The following is a 15,747-nucleotide window of genomic DNA, read 5'->3' as shown; positions in this document are numbered from 1 at the left end:
ATCTGTCAGGGATGCTTTAGGGTGGATTCCTGCATTGAGCAGGGGGTTGGACTAGATGGCCTTGTAGGCCCCTTCCAACTCTGCTATCCTATGATTCTCCTTCCACATCTCACCAACTGGTGTGCCAAGGATCGTTTCGTGTCTCTATCTGTGTTGCAAAAGAGACGCTGTTTGTAGGGGGACTGAATGTGCAACGGGTAAACGTCTTCTAGATGCTTAATTCCTTGCCCATATAACACACACTATTATTGATCTGTGGTCTGTGGCCAAGTTTACTCATTTTCTTGAGTGTCTGCTCTGCGTTGCCATCAATTCCCTGATTACCCTTAGGACCGGCCTCATCCTCCGCCTCGCCCACCCGTAACGCGGGTAAATATTTTTAAATGTTCGGTTCCTTCATAAACTGCTGCACGTGTGCGTCTTTGCCCACGTGCTTTGATGTGGAGTCTGCAGCTGGGCTCACCTGCTTGAGTTACTCGAGCTCTTGATTTGCACTTCTGACATGTGATGGTGCCAGGCTGGTCTGTGGGGGTCCGGTATAACACGTGGATCGTGTTCCTTAGTGGTAGTAAACATACTGGCTAAACAGAAAGTTTTCTCCAGCACTGCACCCACGGTGAACAGGGCCGGATCTACACTACTGCTTTAAAGCGCTTTAGAACAGTTATAAAACGCTTTAACTGCTTTAAAGTGCTATAAAACTGTTATACTTTAAAACTTTAAAGCAATAGTGTAGGTGTAGTTTGAGGCCTACTTTTCTACTCCTAGGCTCTGCTCTCTCACCTGCTGGATTCTGGGTACCAGAACATTGTCTTTTAAGAGCTCAAATGCTGCTAAGCCAATGTGCATTGGTGCTTGCTTGTATTGGAGCTTACCCGTGAGAAAACTGACACGCACCTTCCGTTTGCCTGCACTTCCAGACAAGCAACAAAAATAGATGGTTTATTAAAGCCCTGGTGGGCTCCAGATATGTTTGCGGGCACGAGTTCCGAACGCAGCAGACCCAAATCCGTGCTCAGCTGCGGAGGTCACGGGGGTGGGCAACTTGTCCCTGCCCTAACCTACCTTGGGGTGCTGTCACTGCAAGGCTAAACTGCCCCTTCCAAGAGGAAGGGCGGTGGGCTACAAAGGAGCAGGAGAAAGACGGCAGCTGGAGAACCATCTGTCAGGGATGCTTTAGGGTGGATTCCTGCATTGAGCAGGGGGTTGGACTCGATGGCCTTGTAGGCCCCTTCCGACTCTGCTATTCTATGATTCTATAATTTCTGGTCCAAAAAGCTAAAGCACCCCTTAGTGGCTAAGCTGTTCCAATTGCCCCTCTGCCAGCGTGTGGGAATATGGGGGCAAATATCCGCCTCGCACCACTTTTCCTCTCTCCCCCGCCCCCCCCGCAACATGAAAGCATATCTCTCAGCAGGCCTTACTTGTTGCTGTCCCGGTACTGATAGACGTAGCAGCCTTGAGGCATCCCGCTGGCCTTGTCCAAAGTAAACGAGAGTTTCAGCTGCAGAAGGAAGGGAAAGAAAGGGTGGAGGAGAGAGAAAAGCACACACATTTAGGCCGTGTTCTCAGCGGCGGCCCCATGAAAGGCTGATGGGAGAAACCAACCTCACCGAAGCTGACATGCAACCGCCGAGGCCTGGAACATAGCACCGAGTTCCAAACCTCAAGGAAGAGTCACATGCCTTGCAGAAAAAGCACCGGCTTTTTCCACTCCTTCGTTACTATAAAGTGTTTGCGGTTCTGCCGAAATGGCGTGGGTCATGGCAGCTCCCCTCCGCCCCACGCCCCGCTCCCTGCACACACCTTCCAAAACCTGCCACCCACCCCTGCCCCAGGGGAGGGAGTGGGCTCGCTGCCCCTCAGGCCCAAAGGACAAGGAGGATTCTCTGTCAAGCGGCTGGAGTTCCCACGAGCCTCTTTCTCCGAATGAGAGAGAAAGGGGGGGGGGGAGAGAAGGAAACCACAAAGGGAAAGGTGACAAATTCCTCCTTTGGCACAGAGCTAGCCAAGAGCAAGTTGGCAGTGCTGGAAGTTTGGCCATGCGTCCGGCAGGGGGCTGCAGTATGACCTGGGGGCGGGGGGAACCCACGCGGAGCCCAGGGGGGCAGATGGGGTCTTGGGAGGGGCAGGAGATGGATTATCTGCTGGAAATCCAAAAAAAGGGTTTCGGAACAGTGTGCCGATCCCTGTGTTATCCGAGGCCAGTCCGTTTGAGCGAGGGGAAAACTAATTTGGCAATCCCGCTGAAAGAAGAAACCCAATACGGCTCTGAACCGATGTTTGCTTTAAAGAAGTGTGGAGGTTTGAATGAGACGCCCATTCGCTGGATGGCACAAAGGGCATGCAAAGTGTCTTATTTAAAAGCCTACAGCTGGAAAAGGGTTGTTGTTGGGGGGGGTGAGAAGGGTGAGAAGCCGCGCACCCCACCTCCCGCTCCCTAAGCCGTCCAGACCACACGTGGGCTCCAAGCGGCGAGTCGGTGTGAGGCGTGGAGGTGTCCGTGGAGCAAACAGCTCCAACGGAGGAGTCGAGCGACAGAGCCAAGCCGCACACGGCCAAGAAAAGAGCGGAGGAGCCAGGGGCTCTCGGGCCTTGTGCAAAAAGTCCTGCTCTGCCCCAAGGAAGATGCTCAGTCAGCCTCCGAGCAAGACTGGACCGGAAGATGTCAGACGGCACACTAGAGCGTGTGTGCATGTGGTGCCCGTGAATGCAATGTGGTGCCCGTGAACACCAAGGTGTCCCCAGATGGCTTTTTTGGTACTCACCCAGGGGCCATGCCCCTTTCCACTTTTTTAAATCAACCATTTTTCTTACTATTTATTTATTTATTTATTACATTTCTATACCGCCCAATAGCCAGAGCTCTCTGGGCGGTTCACAAAAATTAAAACCATTCAAAGTATAAAACAACAGTATAAAACCATAATATAAAATACAATATAAAAGCTCAACCAGATAAAAACAGGAGCAGTGCAAAATTACAAATTTAAAACAAACAGTTAAAACTGTTAAAATGCTGGGAGAATAAAAAGGTCTTCACCTGGCGTCTAAAGGCATATAATGTCGGTGCCAAGCGAACCTCCTTAGGGAGCTCATTCCACAACCGAGGTGCCACAGCAGAGGAGGCCCTCCTCCTGGTAGCCACCTGCCTCACTTCCTTTGGCAGGGGCTCACGGAGAAGGACCCCTGAGGAGGACCTTAGGGTCCGGGCAGGTACATATGGGAGGAGGCGTTCCTTCAGACAGCCTGGCCCCAAGCCGTTTAGGGCTTCAAATGTTAATACCAGCACTTTGAATCGGGCCCGGACCTGGACTGGCAGCCAATGAAGCTGGAAAAGGACTGGCGTGATGTGGTCTTGTCAGCCAGTCCCATATTTTAAACAGTTAAAATATGGAACTCACTACCACAAGATGTCGTGATGGCCACCCATTTGGATGGCTTTAAAAGGGGATTGGATAAATTCCTGGAGGTGAAGGCTATCCATGGCTACTAGCCCTGAAGGTTGTGTGCTATCTCCAGCATTCGAGGCAGTCTGCCTATATGCACCAGTTGCAGGGGAACATGGGTGGGAGGGTGCTGTTGCACCAGGTCCTGCTTTGTTGGTCCCTGGCTGACAGCTAGTTGGCCACGGTGTGAACAGAGTGCTGGACTAGATGGACCCTTGGTCTGATATAGCATCACACAGCTTATGTTCTTATAAATAAATAAATCAGAGAGAGAAAGTTTCCACAGGCTTTTCCTCATCTGCTGGTTTATTACATGCGGGGAGCTTTTTATTCTTGGGGTTGGAGGAGGAGGAAGAGGAGGCAGGATCTCTCCCTGCCCCTTGAGCAGTCGGCTGTGATACAGTTCAGAATTCTACCCCATTTTGACGTAGTTCTCCCTGAGGTGCAATGGAGGCTGGTGGCGCCGAAGTCAGTGGGGCGGTGATTCCGCTCCGGGTTTCAGTCAGAACTCTAAAGGAGCTCTCCAAGGTACTTCCATACCTTGGAGAGCTCCTTTAGGGTTCCGACTGAGACCCGGAGCGGATGCACCGCCCCACTGACATTGGAGCCACCAGCCTCCACTGCCCTGGTGGTGCACCTGTCTCTGGGCTGTATCTGTACCGACTTCAGGTCAGGACTCACATGGTTGGATTTTTTTTCCTTTTCCCATGGGTGGGTGGGTGTATTCAAGCATGGAACCTCCAAACCCCGTCCCCTTGAAGCGGCACAGCCCAGATTCAGGTTGGCCATCTCAACTAGGGCAGCCTTTACCAAACCGGTGTACCTCAGGTGTGGAGTACTACTCCCACTTGCCTTGCTGCCTGGGGATTCACAAAATCATAAAACAGCAGAGTTGGAAGGGGCCTCTAAGGCCATCAAGTCCACCCCCTGCTGAATGCAGGAATCCACCTTAAAGCATACTGGACAGAAGGTTGTCCAGCTGCCCCTAGGGTGGGAGAACCCACCACCTCCTTAGGTAACTGGTTCCATTGTCGTACTGCTCTAACAGTCAGGAAGTTTTTCCTGATGTCCAGCTGGAATCTGGCTTCCTTTAACTTGGGCCCATGATTCCGTGTCCTGCACTCTGGGAGGATCGAGAAGAGATCCTGGCCCTCCTCTGTGTGACAACCTTTCAAGTATTTGAAGAGTGCTCTCATGTCTCCCCTCAATCTTCTCTTCTCCAGGCTAAACATGCCCAGTCCTTTCAGTCTCTCTTCACAGGGCTTTGTTTCCAGACTTTGTTTCCTTGAAACACACACAGGCACACCAGTTGGTGAGATGTAGAAGTAGAATCATAGAATCATAGAATAGTAGAGTTGGAAGGGGCCTCTAAGGCCATCAAGTCCACCCCCTGCTCAATTCAGGAATCCACCTTAAAGCATACTGGACAGAACGCTGTCCAGCTGCCCCTAGGGTGGGAGAGCCCACCACCTCCCTAAGTCATTGGTTCCATTGTCATACTGCTCTAACAGTCAGGTTTTCCTGAAGTCCAGCTGGAATCTGGCTTCCTATAACTTGAGCCCATAATTCTGTGTCCTGCACTCTGGGAGGATCGAGAAGAGATCCTGGCCCTCCTCAGTGGGACAACCTTTCAAGTATTTCAAGAGTCAGGTTATGGGAGTTGTGGTCCAACTCATTTGGAGGACAGCAGGCTGGAGAAATCTGCCAGCCTAGACCGAGAGAGAACCCGTAAGGACGGGAAATGCAGTGTTCATGGGAAAAGCCAATCCCTCTGCAGTCTGTGCTGAGCGAAGGTTGGGGGGGGGGCGGCAGGTCTGATGTAGCCTGCAGAGGTGCTGGAGGTGTTAATGAAACAGCTGTCCCATGAAGGGCTCCTGGAGAGAGCCAGGGGTTGTCCTCAACCTTTCTGGCCATTTGGAGAATGCCCAATGGACCTGACCTTTGTAAACAAAGGAACCCCGCGGAGAGGCTGGCTTTGTTTGCAAACGTTTCTGTCTCCTGGGCCCAATGGAAAATGGCAAACTAAAATTAACAGCCTATTAAAGAGCAAAAGCTCTTCGTGCAACCGGCAGGCTGGCTCATTAGACGCAGCCAATTCTCGCTCCCCTGCAGGACAGCAAATGGAAAGCAATGCAGCAAGAGCTCAATGACCCAAATTGAAACGGCCAAATGCGCAGCCGTTGTGGGAGTCTGAAAGGGAGCGCACAGAGAACTTCTCTCTGCACAGGCACAAATCTGCAATTCTGTTCGACCCTGGCTTCATAGAATGATAGAATAGTAGAGTTGGAAGGGGCCTACAAGGCCATCAAGTCCAACCCCCTGCTCAAGGCAGGAATCTACCCTAAAGCATTCCTGACAGATGGTTGTCCAGCTGCCTCTTGAAGGCCTCTACTGTGGGAGAGCCCACAACCTCCTTAGATAACTGATTCCATTGTAGTACTGCTCTAACAGTCAGGAAGTTTTTCCTGATGTCCAGCTGGAATCTGGCTTCCTTTAACTTGAGCCCGTTATTCCGTGTCCTGCACTCTGGGAGGATCGAGAAGAGATCCTGGCCCTCCTCTGGGTGACAACCTTTGAAGTATTTGAAGAGTGCTATCATGTCTCCCCTCAATCTTCTCTTCTCCAGGCTAAACATGCCCAGTTCTTTCAGTCTCTCTTCATAGGGCTTTGTTTCCAGACCCCTGATCATCCTGGTTGCCCTCCTCTGAACACGCTCCAACTTGTCTGCATCCTTCTTGAATTGTGGACCCCAGAACTGGATGCAATACTCTAGATGAGGCCTAACCAGGGCCAAATAGAGAGGAACCAGTACCTCACATGATTTGGAAGCTATGATTCTATTAATGCAGCCCAAAATAGCATTTGCCTTTCTTGCAGCCATATCGCACTGTTGGCTCATATTCAGCTTGTGATCTACAACAATTCCAAGAACCTTCTCTTTGTAGTATTGCTGAGCCAAGTGTCCCCCATCTTGTAACTGTGCCTTTGGTTTCTATTTCCTAAATGTAGAACTTGGCATTTATCCCTATTAAATTTCATTCTGTTGTTTTCAGCCCAGCACTCCAGCCTATCAAGATCACTTTGAAGTTTGTTTCTGTCCTCCACGGTATTAGCTATCCCAACCAATTTGGTATCATTGATAAGCGTTCCCTGCACCTCCTCATCCAAATCATTAATAAAAATGTTGAAGAGCACTGGGCCCAGGACTGAGCCCTGCGGCACCCCACTCGTTGCCTCTCCCCAGTTTGAGAAGGTTTCATTGATAAGTACTCTTTGAGTCCGATTCTGTAGCCAACTGTGAATCCACCGAATAGTTGTTCCATCTAGCCCACTTTTAGCTAGTTTGTTAATCAGAATATCATGGGGCACTTTGTCAAAAGCTTTGCTGAAGTCAAGATATATGACGTTCACAGCATTCCCACAGTCCACAAGGGAGGTTACCCGATCAAAAAATGAGATCAAATTAGTCTGACAGGATTTGTTCCTGACAAATCCATGTTGGCTTCTAGTAATCACTGCATTGATTTCAAGGTGTTTACAGATTGACTTCTTTATAATCTGCTCCAGAATTTTCCCAGGGATGGATGTCAGACTGACCGGTCTGTAGTTCCCAAGTTCCTCCTTTTTGCCCTTTTTGAAGATAGGGACAACGTTAGCCCTCCTCCAGTCGTCCGGCACCTCACCCGTCTTCCATGATTTTGCAAACTTCTATTAATGCAACCCAAAATAGCATTTGCCTTTCTTGCAGCCACCGCCCAGCCAACTTTGGCAACCAAAGCGCCAAGGGCCAGTTGCAAACTCCATAAGAAAAATCCAGGCCCACCTTCCATCATCAGCAGCCTAAGCTGCCCCTGCAGTGAGTTGATCAGCTGGCTCCCCTGCCCGGCCTAGTTCTCACAGAGGTAGTGAGCCAAGTCTAGGCTAGACCTCTTCAGATGGCAGAGAGAGACTGGATTGTTCTCCAGACAAACAACAACAAAGTCCCTGCACATAGAAATCTAGATCAACAGGGAAAGGGGCTCAAGACAAATCTTTCCTTTCAATACGTTAGTTTTATATGTGCAGTGACATTTGGGGTGGCTGGGAAAAGGGCCATTCACTCATGTGAGTCCCTACTTGCCGTTTGATGTGGTACAGCCCAAAGCCTCCTCAGTGAGACCTAGGCCCTTGTCCACCTGACCCAGAAACCTTTTTTTTTTCTTCTTTAAAGGAGGTCAGGGAATATTGTCTGGTTTAATACTGAAGGGGTCTTCCAGGGTTGATCTCCCTTTACCAGAGATGGAATAACCGAGGCTGGCCGAGTGAGTCCTCCCCAAGAGCAGACACTGGCATGTGTCTGAAATCCAACTCAGCGAGGACCTCCGTGGTAGGGTGCCTACTCTGCCTGCAGTCAGCCCCGGGTTCAACACCTGCCACCTCGCATTAAAAGGTGTCTCAGGGAACGGCACTAGGAAGGCCCTGCTCTGCTTCAGAACTTGGAGAGCAGGCAGCCTGAGGCCAGAGAGACCAACGGCCTCAGTAATCGTTTGGATCACTGCAATGCGTTCTACGTGGGGCTGCCTTTGAAAACAGTCCCGAAACTTCAGCTGGTACAAAACAGGGCAGCACGGTTACTAACAGGGACTGGCCGGCGAGACCACATCACGCCAGTCCTTTTCCAGCTTCATTGGCTGCCAGTCCAGGTCCGGGCCCGATTCAAAGTGCTGGTATTGACATTTAAAGCCCTAAACGGTTTGGGGCCAGGTTATTTGAAGGAACGCCTCCTCCCATATGTACCTGCCTGGACCCTAAGGTCATCCTCAGGGGTCCTTCTCCGCGAGCCCCTGCCAAAGGAAGGGAGGCAGGTGGCTACCAGGAGGAGGGCCTTCTCTGCTGTGGCACCCCGGCTGTGGAATGAGCTCCCTAAGGAGGTTCGCTTGGCACGTACATTATATGCTTTTCGACGCCAGGTGAAGACCTTTTTATTCTCCCAGCATTTTAACAGTCTATAAATAAATTTTAACTTGGTGTTTTAAACTTGTAATTTTGCATTGCTGCTGTTTTTATCTGGTTGAGCTTTTACATTGTATTTTATATTATGGTTTTATACTGTTGTTTTTATACTTTGAATGGTTTTAATTTTTGTGAACCGCCCAGAGAGCTCTGGCTATTGGGCGGGATAGAAATGTAATAAATAAATAAATAAATAAATAAATAAAGAAATAAATAAATAAAAGGAGTCTCAGGGAACGGCACTAGGAGGGCCCTGCTAGTCTTCAGAACTTGGAAAGCAGGCAGCCTGAGGCCAGAGAGACCAACAGTCCGCCTCAGGAGGAAGTCATTTTGGGTGTTCACCTGCTGAACTCACTCATTGCCAGACCCTAACAGGCTCAGCCGTGGTCCAGTTCCCCACCCACCCACCGCACAGTTCTGTGTTGGGATCTGAAGCCCAGCAAGTGGGTCACGAACAGGAGCTGTAACGGCAACCCCCTAGATCACCAAGGCAAGGCTGCCTGCTTCCGTGCTCGGGGACTGCGAAACGCATCCTGCAGAAAAGCCAGCGAGTCACGGCCCTGTTGGAACCCGTCACAGCAAGTCATTTCTGGGATATATGTCTGCCATCATTTTGTTCCGTCGGCTTGCCACCAGGTTCAACTTGCAGCGGGAGAGAGCGCCCCGGCGCCCATTCATCACCCAGCTGCATTCTTCGGAGGAGCACGACGCCGCGCCACGGCCCCCGCGCGCTTAGCGAGTCGCCCTTTCCAGCTCATTGGCTCGCGGCACAAAAGGTCCGCTCTTCACGCCAGGAGGGGGACTGCACTGGGAACGGGAGGTTGGGAAGGGCTGCGTTGCTGAGAACAGAGCCTTGCCTACTGAAGGAGGCGCATCAATAAATTACGGTGGTGTGTGTGTCAGGGGGGGATGCTGACAGAGGGCAGGGGCGCTTGAATATCAGCAGCCAAAAAGACTAGGGATTCCTTGCCGGTGAGGAATGCTTTCAAGTCTGCAACAGCGGACAGACAATGGCGAAGGCTGAGTGGGGCTGCACAGCGGAGAAGATTTGTCTTAAAAGGAACATTGCCAAGAGAGGTTAGCTTAGTCCACGCAAGACACTAGCCTTCAATGGTTCAGAAGACACCTTAAACCATGGCTTTAACCATAGTGGTTAACCCAGAAACCCAGGCCGTGTTTAGAAGACACCTTAAACCACGGCTTTAACCACGGCGAATAAGGCTTTTTGTTTTATTCACAGTAGCTAAAGCCGTGGTTCAAGGTGTCTTCTGAACACAGCCTGGCTTTCTTTATTCACTGTGGTTAAAGCCGTGGTTTAAGGTGTCTTCTGAACACAGCCTGGCCTTCTTTATTCACCATGGTTAAAGCTATGGTTTAAGGTGTCTTCTGAACACAGCCTGGCCTTCTTTATTCACTGTGGTTAAAGCCGTAGTTCAAGGTGTCTTCTGAACACAGCCTGGCTTTCTTTATTCACCATGGTTAAAGCCGTGGTTTAAGGTGTCTTCTGAACACAGCCTGGCTTTCTGGCTTAACTACCATAGTTAAAGCCGTGGTTTAAGGTGTCTTCTGAACACAGCCTGGCTTTCTGGCTTAACTACCATAGTTAAAGCCGTGGTTTAAGGTGTCTTCTGAACACAGCCTGGCTTTCTGGCTTAACTACCATAGTTAAAGCCGTGGTTTAAGGTGTCTTCTGAACACAGCCTGGCTTTCTGGCTTAACTCCTGTGGTTAAAGCCATGGTTTAAGGTGTCTTCTGAACACAGCCTGGCCTTCTTTATTCACTGTGGTTAAAGCCGTGGTTTAAGGTGTCTTCTGAACACAGCCTGGCCTTCTTTATTCACTGTGGTTAAAGCCGTGGTTTAAGGTGTCTTCTGAACACAGCCTGGCTTTCTGGCTTAACCACTATGGCTAATGCCATGGTTTAAGGTGTCTTCTGAACACAGCCTTTACTGTGTTTACAGTACAGATTTACTGTGTAATCTGTACAGCACCATGTACATTGATGGTGCTATATAAATAAATAATAAAAATAATAATAATAATAGCCTGGCTTTCTTTATTCACTGTGGTTAAAGCCATGGTTTAAGGTGTCTTCTGAACACAGCCTGGCTTGCTGGCTTAACCACCATGGTTAAAGCCATGGTTTAAGGTGTCTTCTGAACACAGCCTGGCTTTCTTTATTCACTGTGTTTAAAGCTGTGGTTTAAGGTGTCTTCTGAACACAGCCTGGCTTTCCGGCTTAACCACCATGATTAAAGCCATGGTTTAAGGTGTCTTCTGAACGAGGCCAATGTTTCATTGCCCACTATCAGCAATCTCTGTCACACTGGCAGAGGAAGATCGCCCCCACCGCAGCTTTCTCCTACATTTTCCCAGTTTGGTCGCCTGAAAGGAACACCTACTCGCCGCTGATGACTAGGTGAGTGGCTACTGGCAAGCCTATGTTAGCTTCGTTTGATGAGAATAAAGGACAATAACGCAAAGTTGCAGTCATACACAGATCCTTGCTCAACACCGTCGCACATCACACCGTTGAATATGTTACGTTTATTCATCTGGGTTCATCGCCACCTCCAGGTTTAAGCAACTGCAGGAGCTGGAATGCTCATTTCACCCCTAAGAAATCCATCCACATCATCACCCTGACTGAGAATACACTAGCACCTTTGAAAGGTGTGAAGAGCTCCTGCCCTGAACGGTGGCCTAGAAATATTTAAAATAAAAAGAACAGAAACAACAATATGGGAGAACTAACCCATTTAAAGAGATATGCTTGAACCCTCCAGTTCTGTGCAGGGGGGTGTAGTGCGGATTGATGCAGCATGGAACCCCAACATTGTATAGACATGTGCACATGGATGAAAAGGAAATCTTCCCCAGCGTGGGAATCGGTCTCATGTACCTTAGCACTACAGCTGAGTTCAAACACGCCTGCTAATAACTCCACAACCTCACCAGCAAGGGAACATCTTCATGAATCCAAAAGCCATCAGAGATCGATGTGCACAGACAGGGCTTTTGAGTAGCCTGGTGTTACCATGGCTTTAACCATAGTGGTTAACCCAGAAAGCCAGGCCATGTTTAGAAGACACCTTAAACCGGAGAGCTTCGCCTATTGGGCGGTATAAAAATGTAATAAATATAGAAGATTGGTATAAAGAAATATGGGATATTGCTATTAATGATAAATTAACATGTAATATAAAAGTTAGACGAGAAATTGTTGAAATGAAGATAGAAAGAACACCAAAAGTTGCATTGCTGTCGCTATTTGAAGAAGATTTTAAATGTAAAAAGGAAATTAAGGAACTGATAACGAATTTGTTGACTGCAGCAAGATTAATTATAACTAGGAACTGGAAGATACAAGGGGAATATTCTATTGAAGAATGGTATAAAGAAGTATGGGATATAGCTATTAATGATAAATTAACAAGTAATATTAAATGGAGAAGAGGTATAGCTAAATCAAATGATTTTGAAGGAATTTGGAAACAGTTCCTAATATTTGTATTTTCTAAAGGGAGTGGGAATCCACCAGCAGAAGAAAGTATGAGATTCTGGAATCAGGAATGAGATCCCATGGTGGGGGGTGCACTGTAGGTGTATTGATTATGTTATTAAGATAAGATATTGTATTCAACTGAATTATGTAGTATGTTGTGTGTTTTTTATGTGATGTAATGTGTATGTTTATGTATTGTAGAAAATAAAAAAAAATTATAAAATAAAAAAAAAATAAAAGTTAGACGAGGAATGATAAAAACAAATGATTTTGAGGGAATATGGAAACAGTTCCTAGAATTTGTCTTATCTAAGGGGAGTGGGAAAGCACCTCCAGAAGAAGCAATGAGATTTTGGAAACAGGAATAAGATCCCGTGGTGGGGGAGGGTGTGCACTTTTATGTTAAGTATGATTATGTTAACAGAGTAAGTTAGAATATATGTTATCAAATGATATATAACAACTTATGTATTATGTAGTATTGTTTTTTTATTGTATTGATGTATGTATTGTATTGAAATATTGAATAAAATTATTTTTTAAAAAAATAATGTAATAAATAAATAAATAAATAAATACCCCAAACCCAGGATTTTGTCATGGTTCGCATGTGAGTCGTCGGGGGCCATGCACATCCCAAACTGACCTCCAGTTGGCAAAATGCAGGCTGCCCCATTCCTCCGGCCTTAATCTGGACCAAAATTAAGTACAGGCCTAACGGAGGAAGACAAACAAATGTGACCCATCACGTCCTGCTGCAGGACCCCCAACGGAATGAACAGTGAATGAGAGGGGGTCGTTCACACATGCGAGGGAGCGTGTCTCAGGGGTAGAGCACCTGCTTTGCCTGCAAAAGGCCTCAGGCCTCAGTGCCTTGGCGGATCCCACTGCTGACACCACGGCTGAGTGTGGGAACCACAAACCATTTTCCCACAGTGTCCCAGACTGACGGCCTATTGGGCACTCCAAGGCATTGTGGGAAATATAAAATGGGGGCAAGGGCCCAGCTTGACAAGGCTCCCTCCAACTGGAAGCCAGCCCTGAATGACTGCGAGGTCCTCCAGCCTATAGGACCAGACTCTTTCAGTCAAGCTGCTTGGTAGTGGTGTGTGTGTGTGTGACTTTCCAGCCCTTGAACAGTTTGACCAAAGGCACAGTTACAAGATGGGGGATACTTGGCTCAGCAATACTACAAACAAGAAGGATCTTGGAATTGTAGATTGCAAGCTGAATATGAGCCAACAGTGCGATATGGCTGCAAGAAAGGCAAATGCTATTTTGGGCTGCATTAATAGAAGTAGAGCTTCCAAATCACGTGAGGTCCTGGTTCCTCTCTATTCGGTTCTGGGCTCCACAATTCAAGAAGGACGCAGACAAGCTGGAGCATGTTCAGAAGAGGGCAACCAAGATGATCAGGGGTCTGGAAACAAAGCCCTATGAAGAGAGACTGAAAGAACTGGGCATGTTTAGCCTGGAGAAGAGAAGACAGAGGGGAGAAATGAGAGCACTCTTCAAATACTTAAAGGTTTGTCACACAGAGGAGGGCCAGGATCTCTTCTCGATCCTCCCAGAGTGCAGGACACGGAATAACGGGCTCAAGTTACAGGAAGCCAGATTCCAGCTGGACATCAGGAAAAACTTCCTGACTGTTAGAGCAGTGCGACAATGGAATCAGTTACCTAGGGAGGTTGTGGGCTCTCCCACACTAGAGGCCTTCAAGAGGCAGCTGGACAACCCTCTGTCAGGGATGCTTTAGGGTGGTTCCTGCATTGAGCAGGGGGCTGGACACCATGGCCTTGTAGGTCCCTTCCAACTCTGCTATTCTATGATTCTATGATCTGCCCAGTAACAAACGGTGCAACCATCCCCGAGTCAGCCAGCCCTGCTCCAAGTACAGAGATCGGACACCCTGCAGGTAATTTCAAAGAACCAGTGTGTGGGTGTCTTCTAAATGCCCCCACCCAGTTTTGTTCCAGTTTTAACCTCCAAAGTGACAGGAAAAGCCCTAAAAACCTGACACTCAACTGCAGCAAGCCTGAGTCTTGCTCCAGCATATGTAATCGCACTGAGTTCTGGCCGGCCGCCCCTTCCAACTCCATCTGCCTGTGTGCAGAGCCATCAAAGTCAGGCCTGGATCATGACAGAGTTCCCAAATCAGTACTGCTGGAAAGCCCGCTGTGCTTTCACTTAGGAGCTGCTGCTGCTGCTGCATCCCCAGTGGGTTTTTCTCCCTGAACCGCTGGGCTGATTTTGTCACAGACTGTCACCCAGTGCAGAAACAGGCTTTCTCCACGGTGGCGCCTACCTTTTGGCACGCGTCCTCCCTCCCCTGTTGTGCGGGAGGCGCCAACAGTTATGTGCTTTCGGCGCGTGTTAAAAATGGATCTTTTTTCCTCGGGCGTTTCCCAACCACTAAATGCTGGCTCATTACCGCCTGGGATTTTAAAGTGTGCAGGGCTTCCCCGCAGCCCCATCCCATGTTTCATTTGTATTTATTGTGATGCTCGTTTTGTTTTACTTGCTTGCGAACTACTTCAAGATCTTGGATAGCGTGCGGTCTTAAAATACGCCACATCAATCAATCATAGAATCATAGAATAGTAGAGTTGGAAGGGGCCTACAAGGCCATTGAGTCCAACCCCCTGCTCAATGCAGGAATCCACCCTAAAGCATCCCTGACAGATGGTTGTCCAGCTGCCTCTTGAAGGCCTCTAGTGTGGGAGAGCCCACAACCTCCCTAGGTCACTGGTTCCATTGTCGTACTGCTCTAACAGTCAGGAAGTTTTTCCTGATGTCCAGCCAGAATCTGGCTTCCTGTCACTTGAGCCTATTATTCCGTGTCCTGCACTCTGGGAGGATCGAGAAGAGATCCTGGCCCTCCTCTGTGTGATAACCTTGGGCTCTACAACCTTGTAGAGCCCAAGGTTGGAGCGGGTTCAGAGGAGGGCAACCAGGATGATCAGGGGTCTGGAAACAAAGCCCTATGAAGAGAGACTGAAAGAAATGGGCATGTTTAGCCTGGAGAAGAGAAGATTGAGGGGAGACATGAGAGCACTCTTCAAATACTTCAAAGGTTGTCACACAGAGGAGGGCCTGGATCTCTTCTCGATCCTCCCAGAGTGCAGGACACGGAATAACGGGCTCAAGTTACAGGAAGCCAGATTCCAGCTGGACATCAGGAAAAACTTCCTGACTGTTAGAGCAGTACATCAATGGAACCAGTTACCTAGGGAGGTGGTGGGCTCTCCCACACTAGAGGCCTTCAAGAGGCAGCTGGACAACCATCTGTCAGGGATGCTTTAGGGTGGATTCCTGCATTGAGCAGGGGGTTGGACTCGATGGCCTTGTAGGCCCCTTCCAACTCTGCTATTCTATGATTCTCTCTGGGCAGTTCACAAAAACGTAAAAAACGTGAGTCCTGCATAAAATATAGTAGTATTAAAGCTTAAAACCACAATACCAAAGTACAACCAGAATAAAACCGAGCAGCAATGCAGAGATTTAAAATACAGATTTCAAATGAAGAGTTAAAATAGAAGTGTTAAAAGACTAGGATGGTAAAATGCTAAAATACTGGGAGAATAAAAAGGTCTTCACCTGGCACCTAAAAGAATATAGTGTGGGTGCCAGGTGAACCTCCTTAGGGAGCTCATTCCACAGCCGTGGTGCCACAGCAGAGAAGGCCCTCCTCCTGGCAACCTCATTTCCTTTGGCAGGGGCTCACAGAGAAGGACACCAAAAGAAGGTGCTAGTCCTTAGGGTGGCAAAGGCACACTTGAAAGGATGCGGGCCATGCCTATAA

The 15,747-nt window shown here is 48.5% G+C and overlaps 1 protein-coding gene across 1 annotated transcript in view; it reads right to left on the bottom strand.

Moving 5' to 3' along the window:
• The window catches only part of DIS3L2 (DIS3 like 3'-5' exoribonuclease 2), a 316,408-nt gene that overhangs the window by 50,353 nt on the left and 250,308 nt on the right, over positions 1-15,747 (bottom strand). Inside the window, exon 15 of the mRNA XM_063131760.1 lies at positions 1,425-1,504. Coding sequence (XP_062987830.1) covers positions 1,425-1,504 — 80 coding nt within the window. The remainder of the gene's footprint in view (positions 1-1,424; positions 1,505-15,747) is intronic.

Source organism: Elgaria multicarinata, chromosome 8 (genome assembly GCF_023053635.1).
Source record: "Elgaria multicarinata webbii isolate HBS135686 ecotype San Diego chromosome 8, rElgMul1.1.pri, whole genome shotgun sequence".
Lineage (NCBI taxonomy): Eukaryota > Metazoa > Chordata > Lepidosauria > Squamata > Anguidae > Elgaria > Elgaria multicarinata.
The sequence above is the reverse complement of the archived record's forward strand: the minus strand, read 5'-3'. Positions and strand labels throughout refer to the sequence as shown.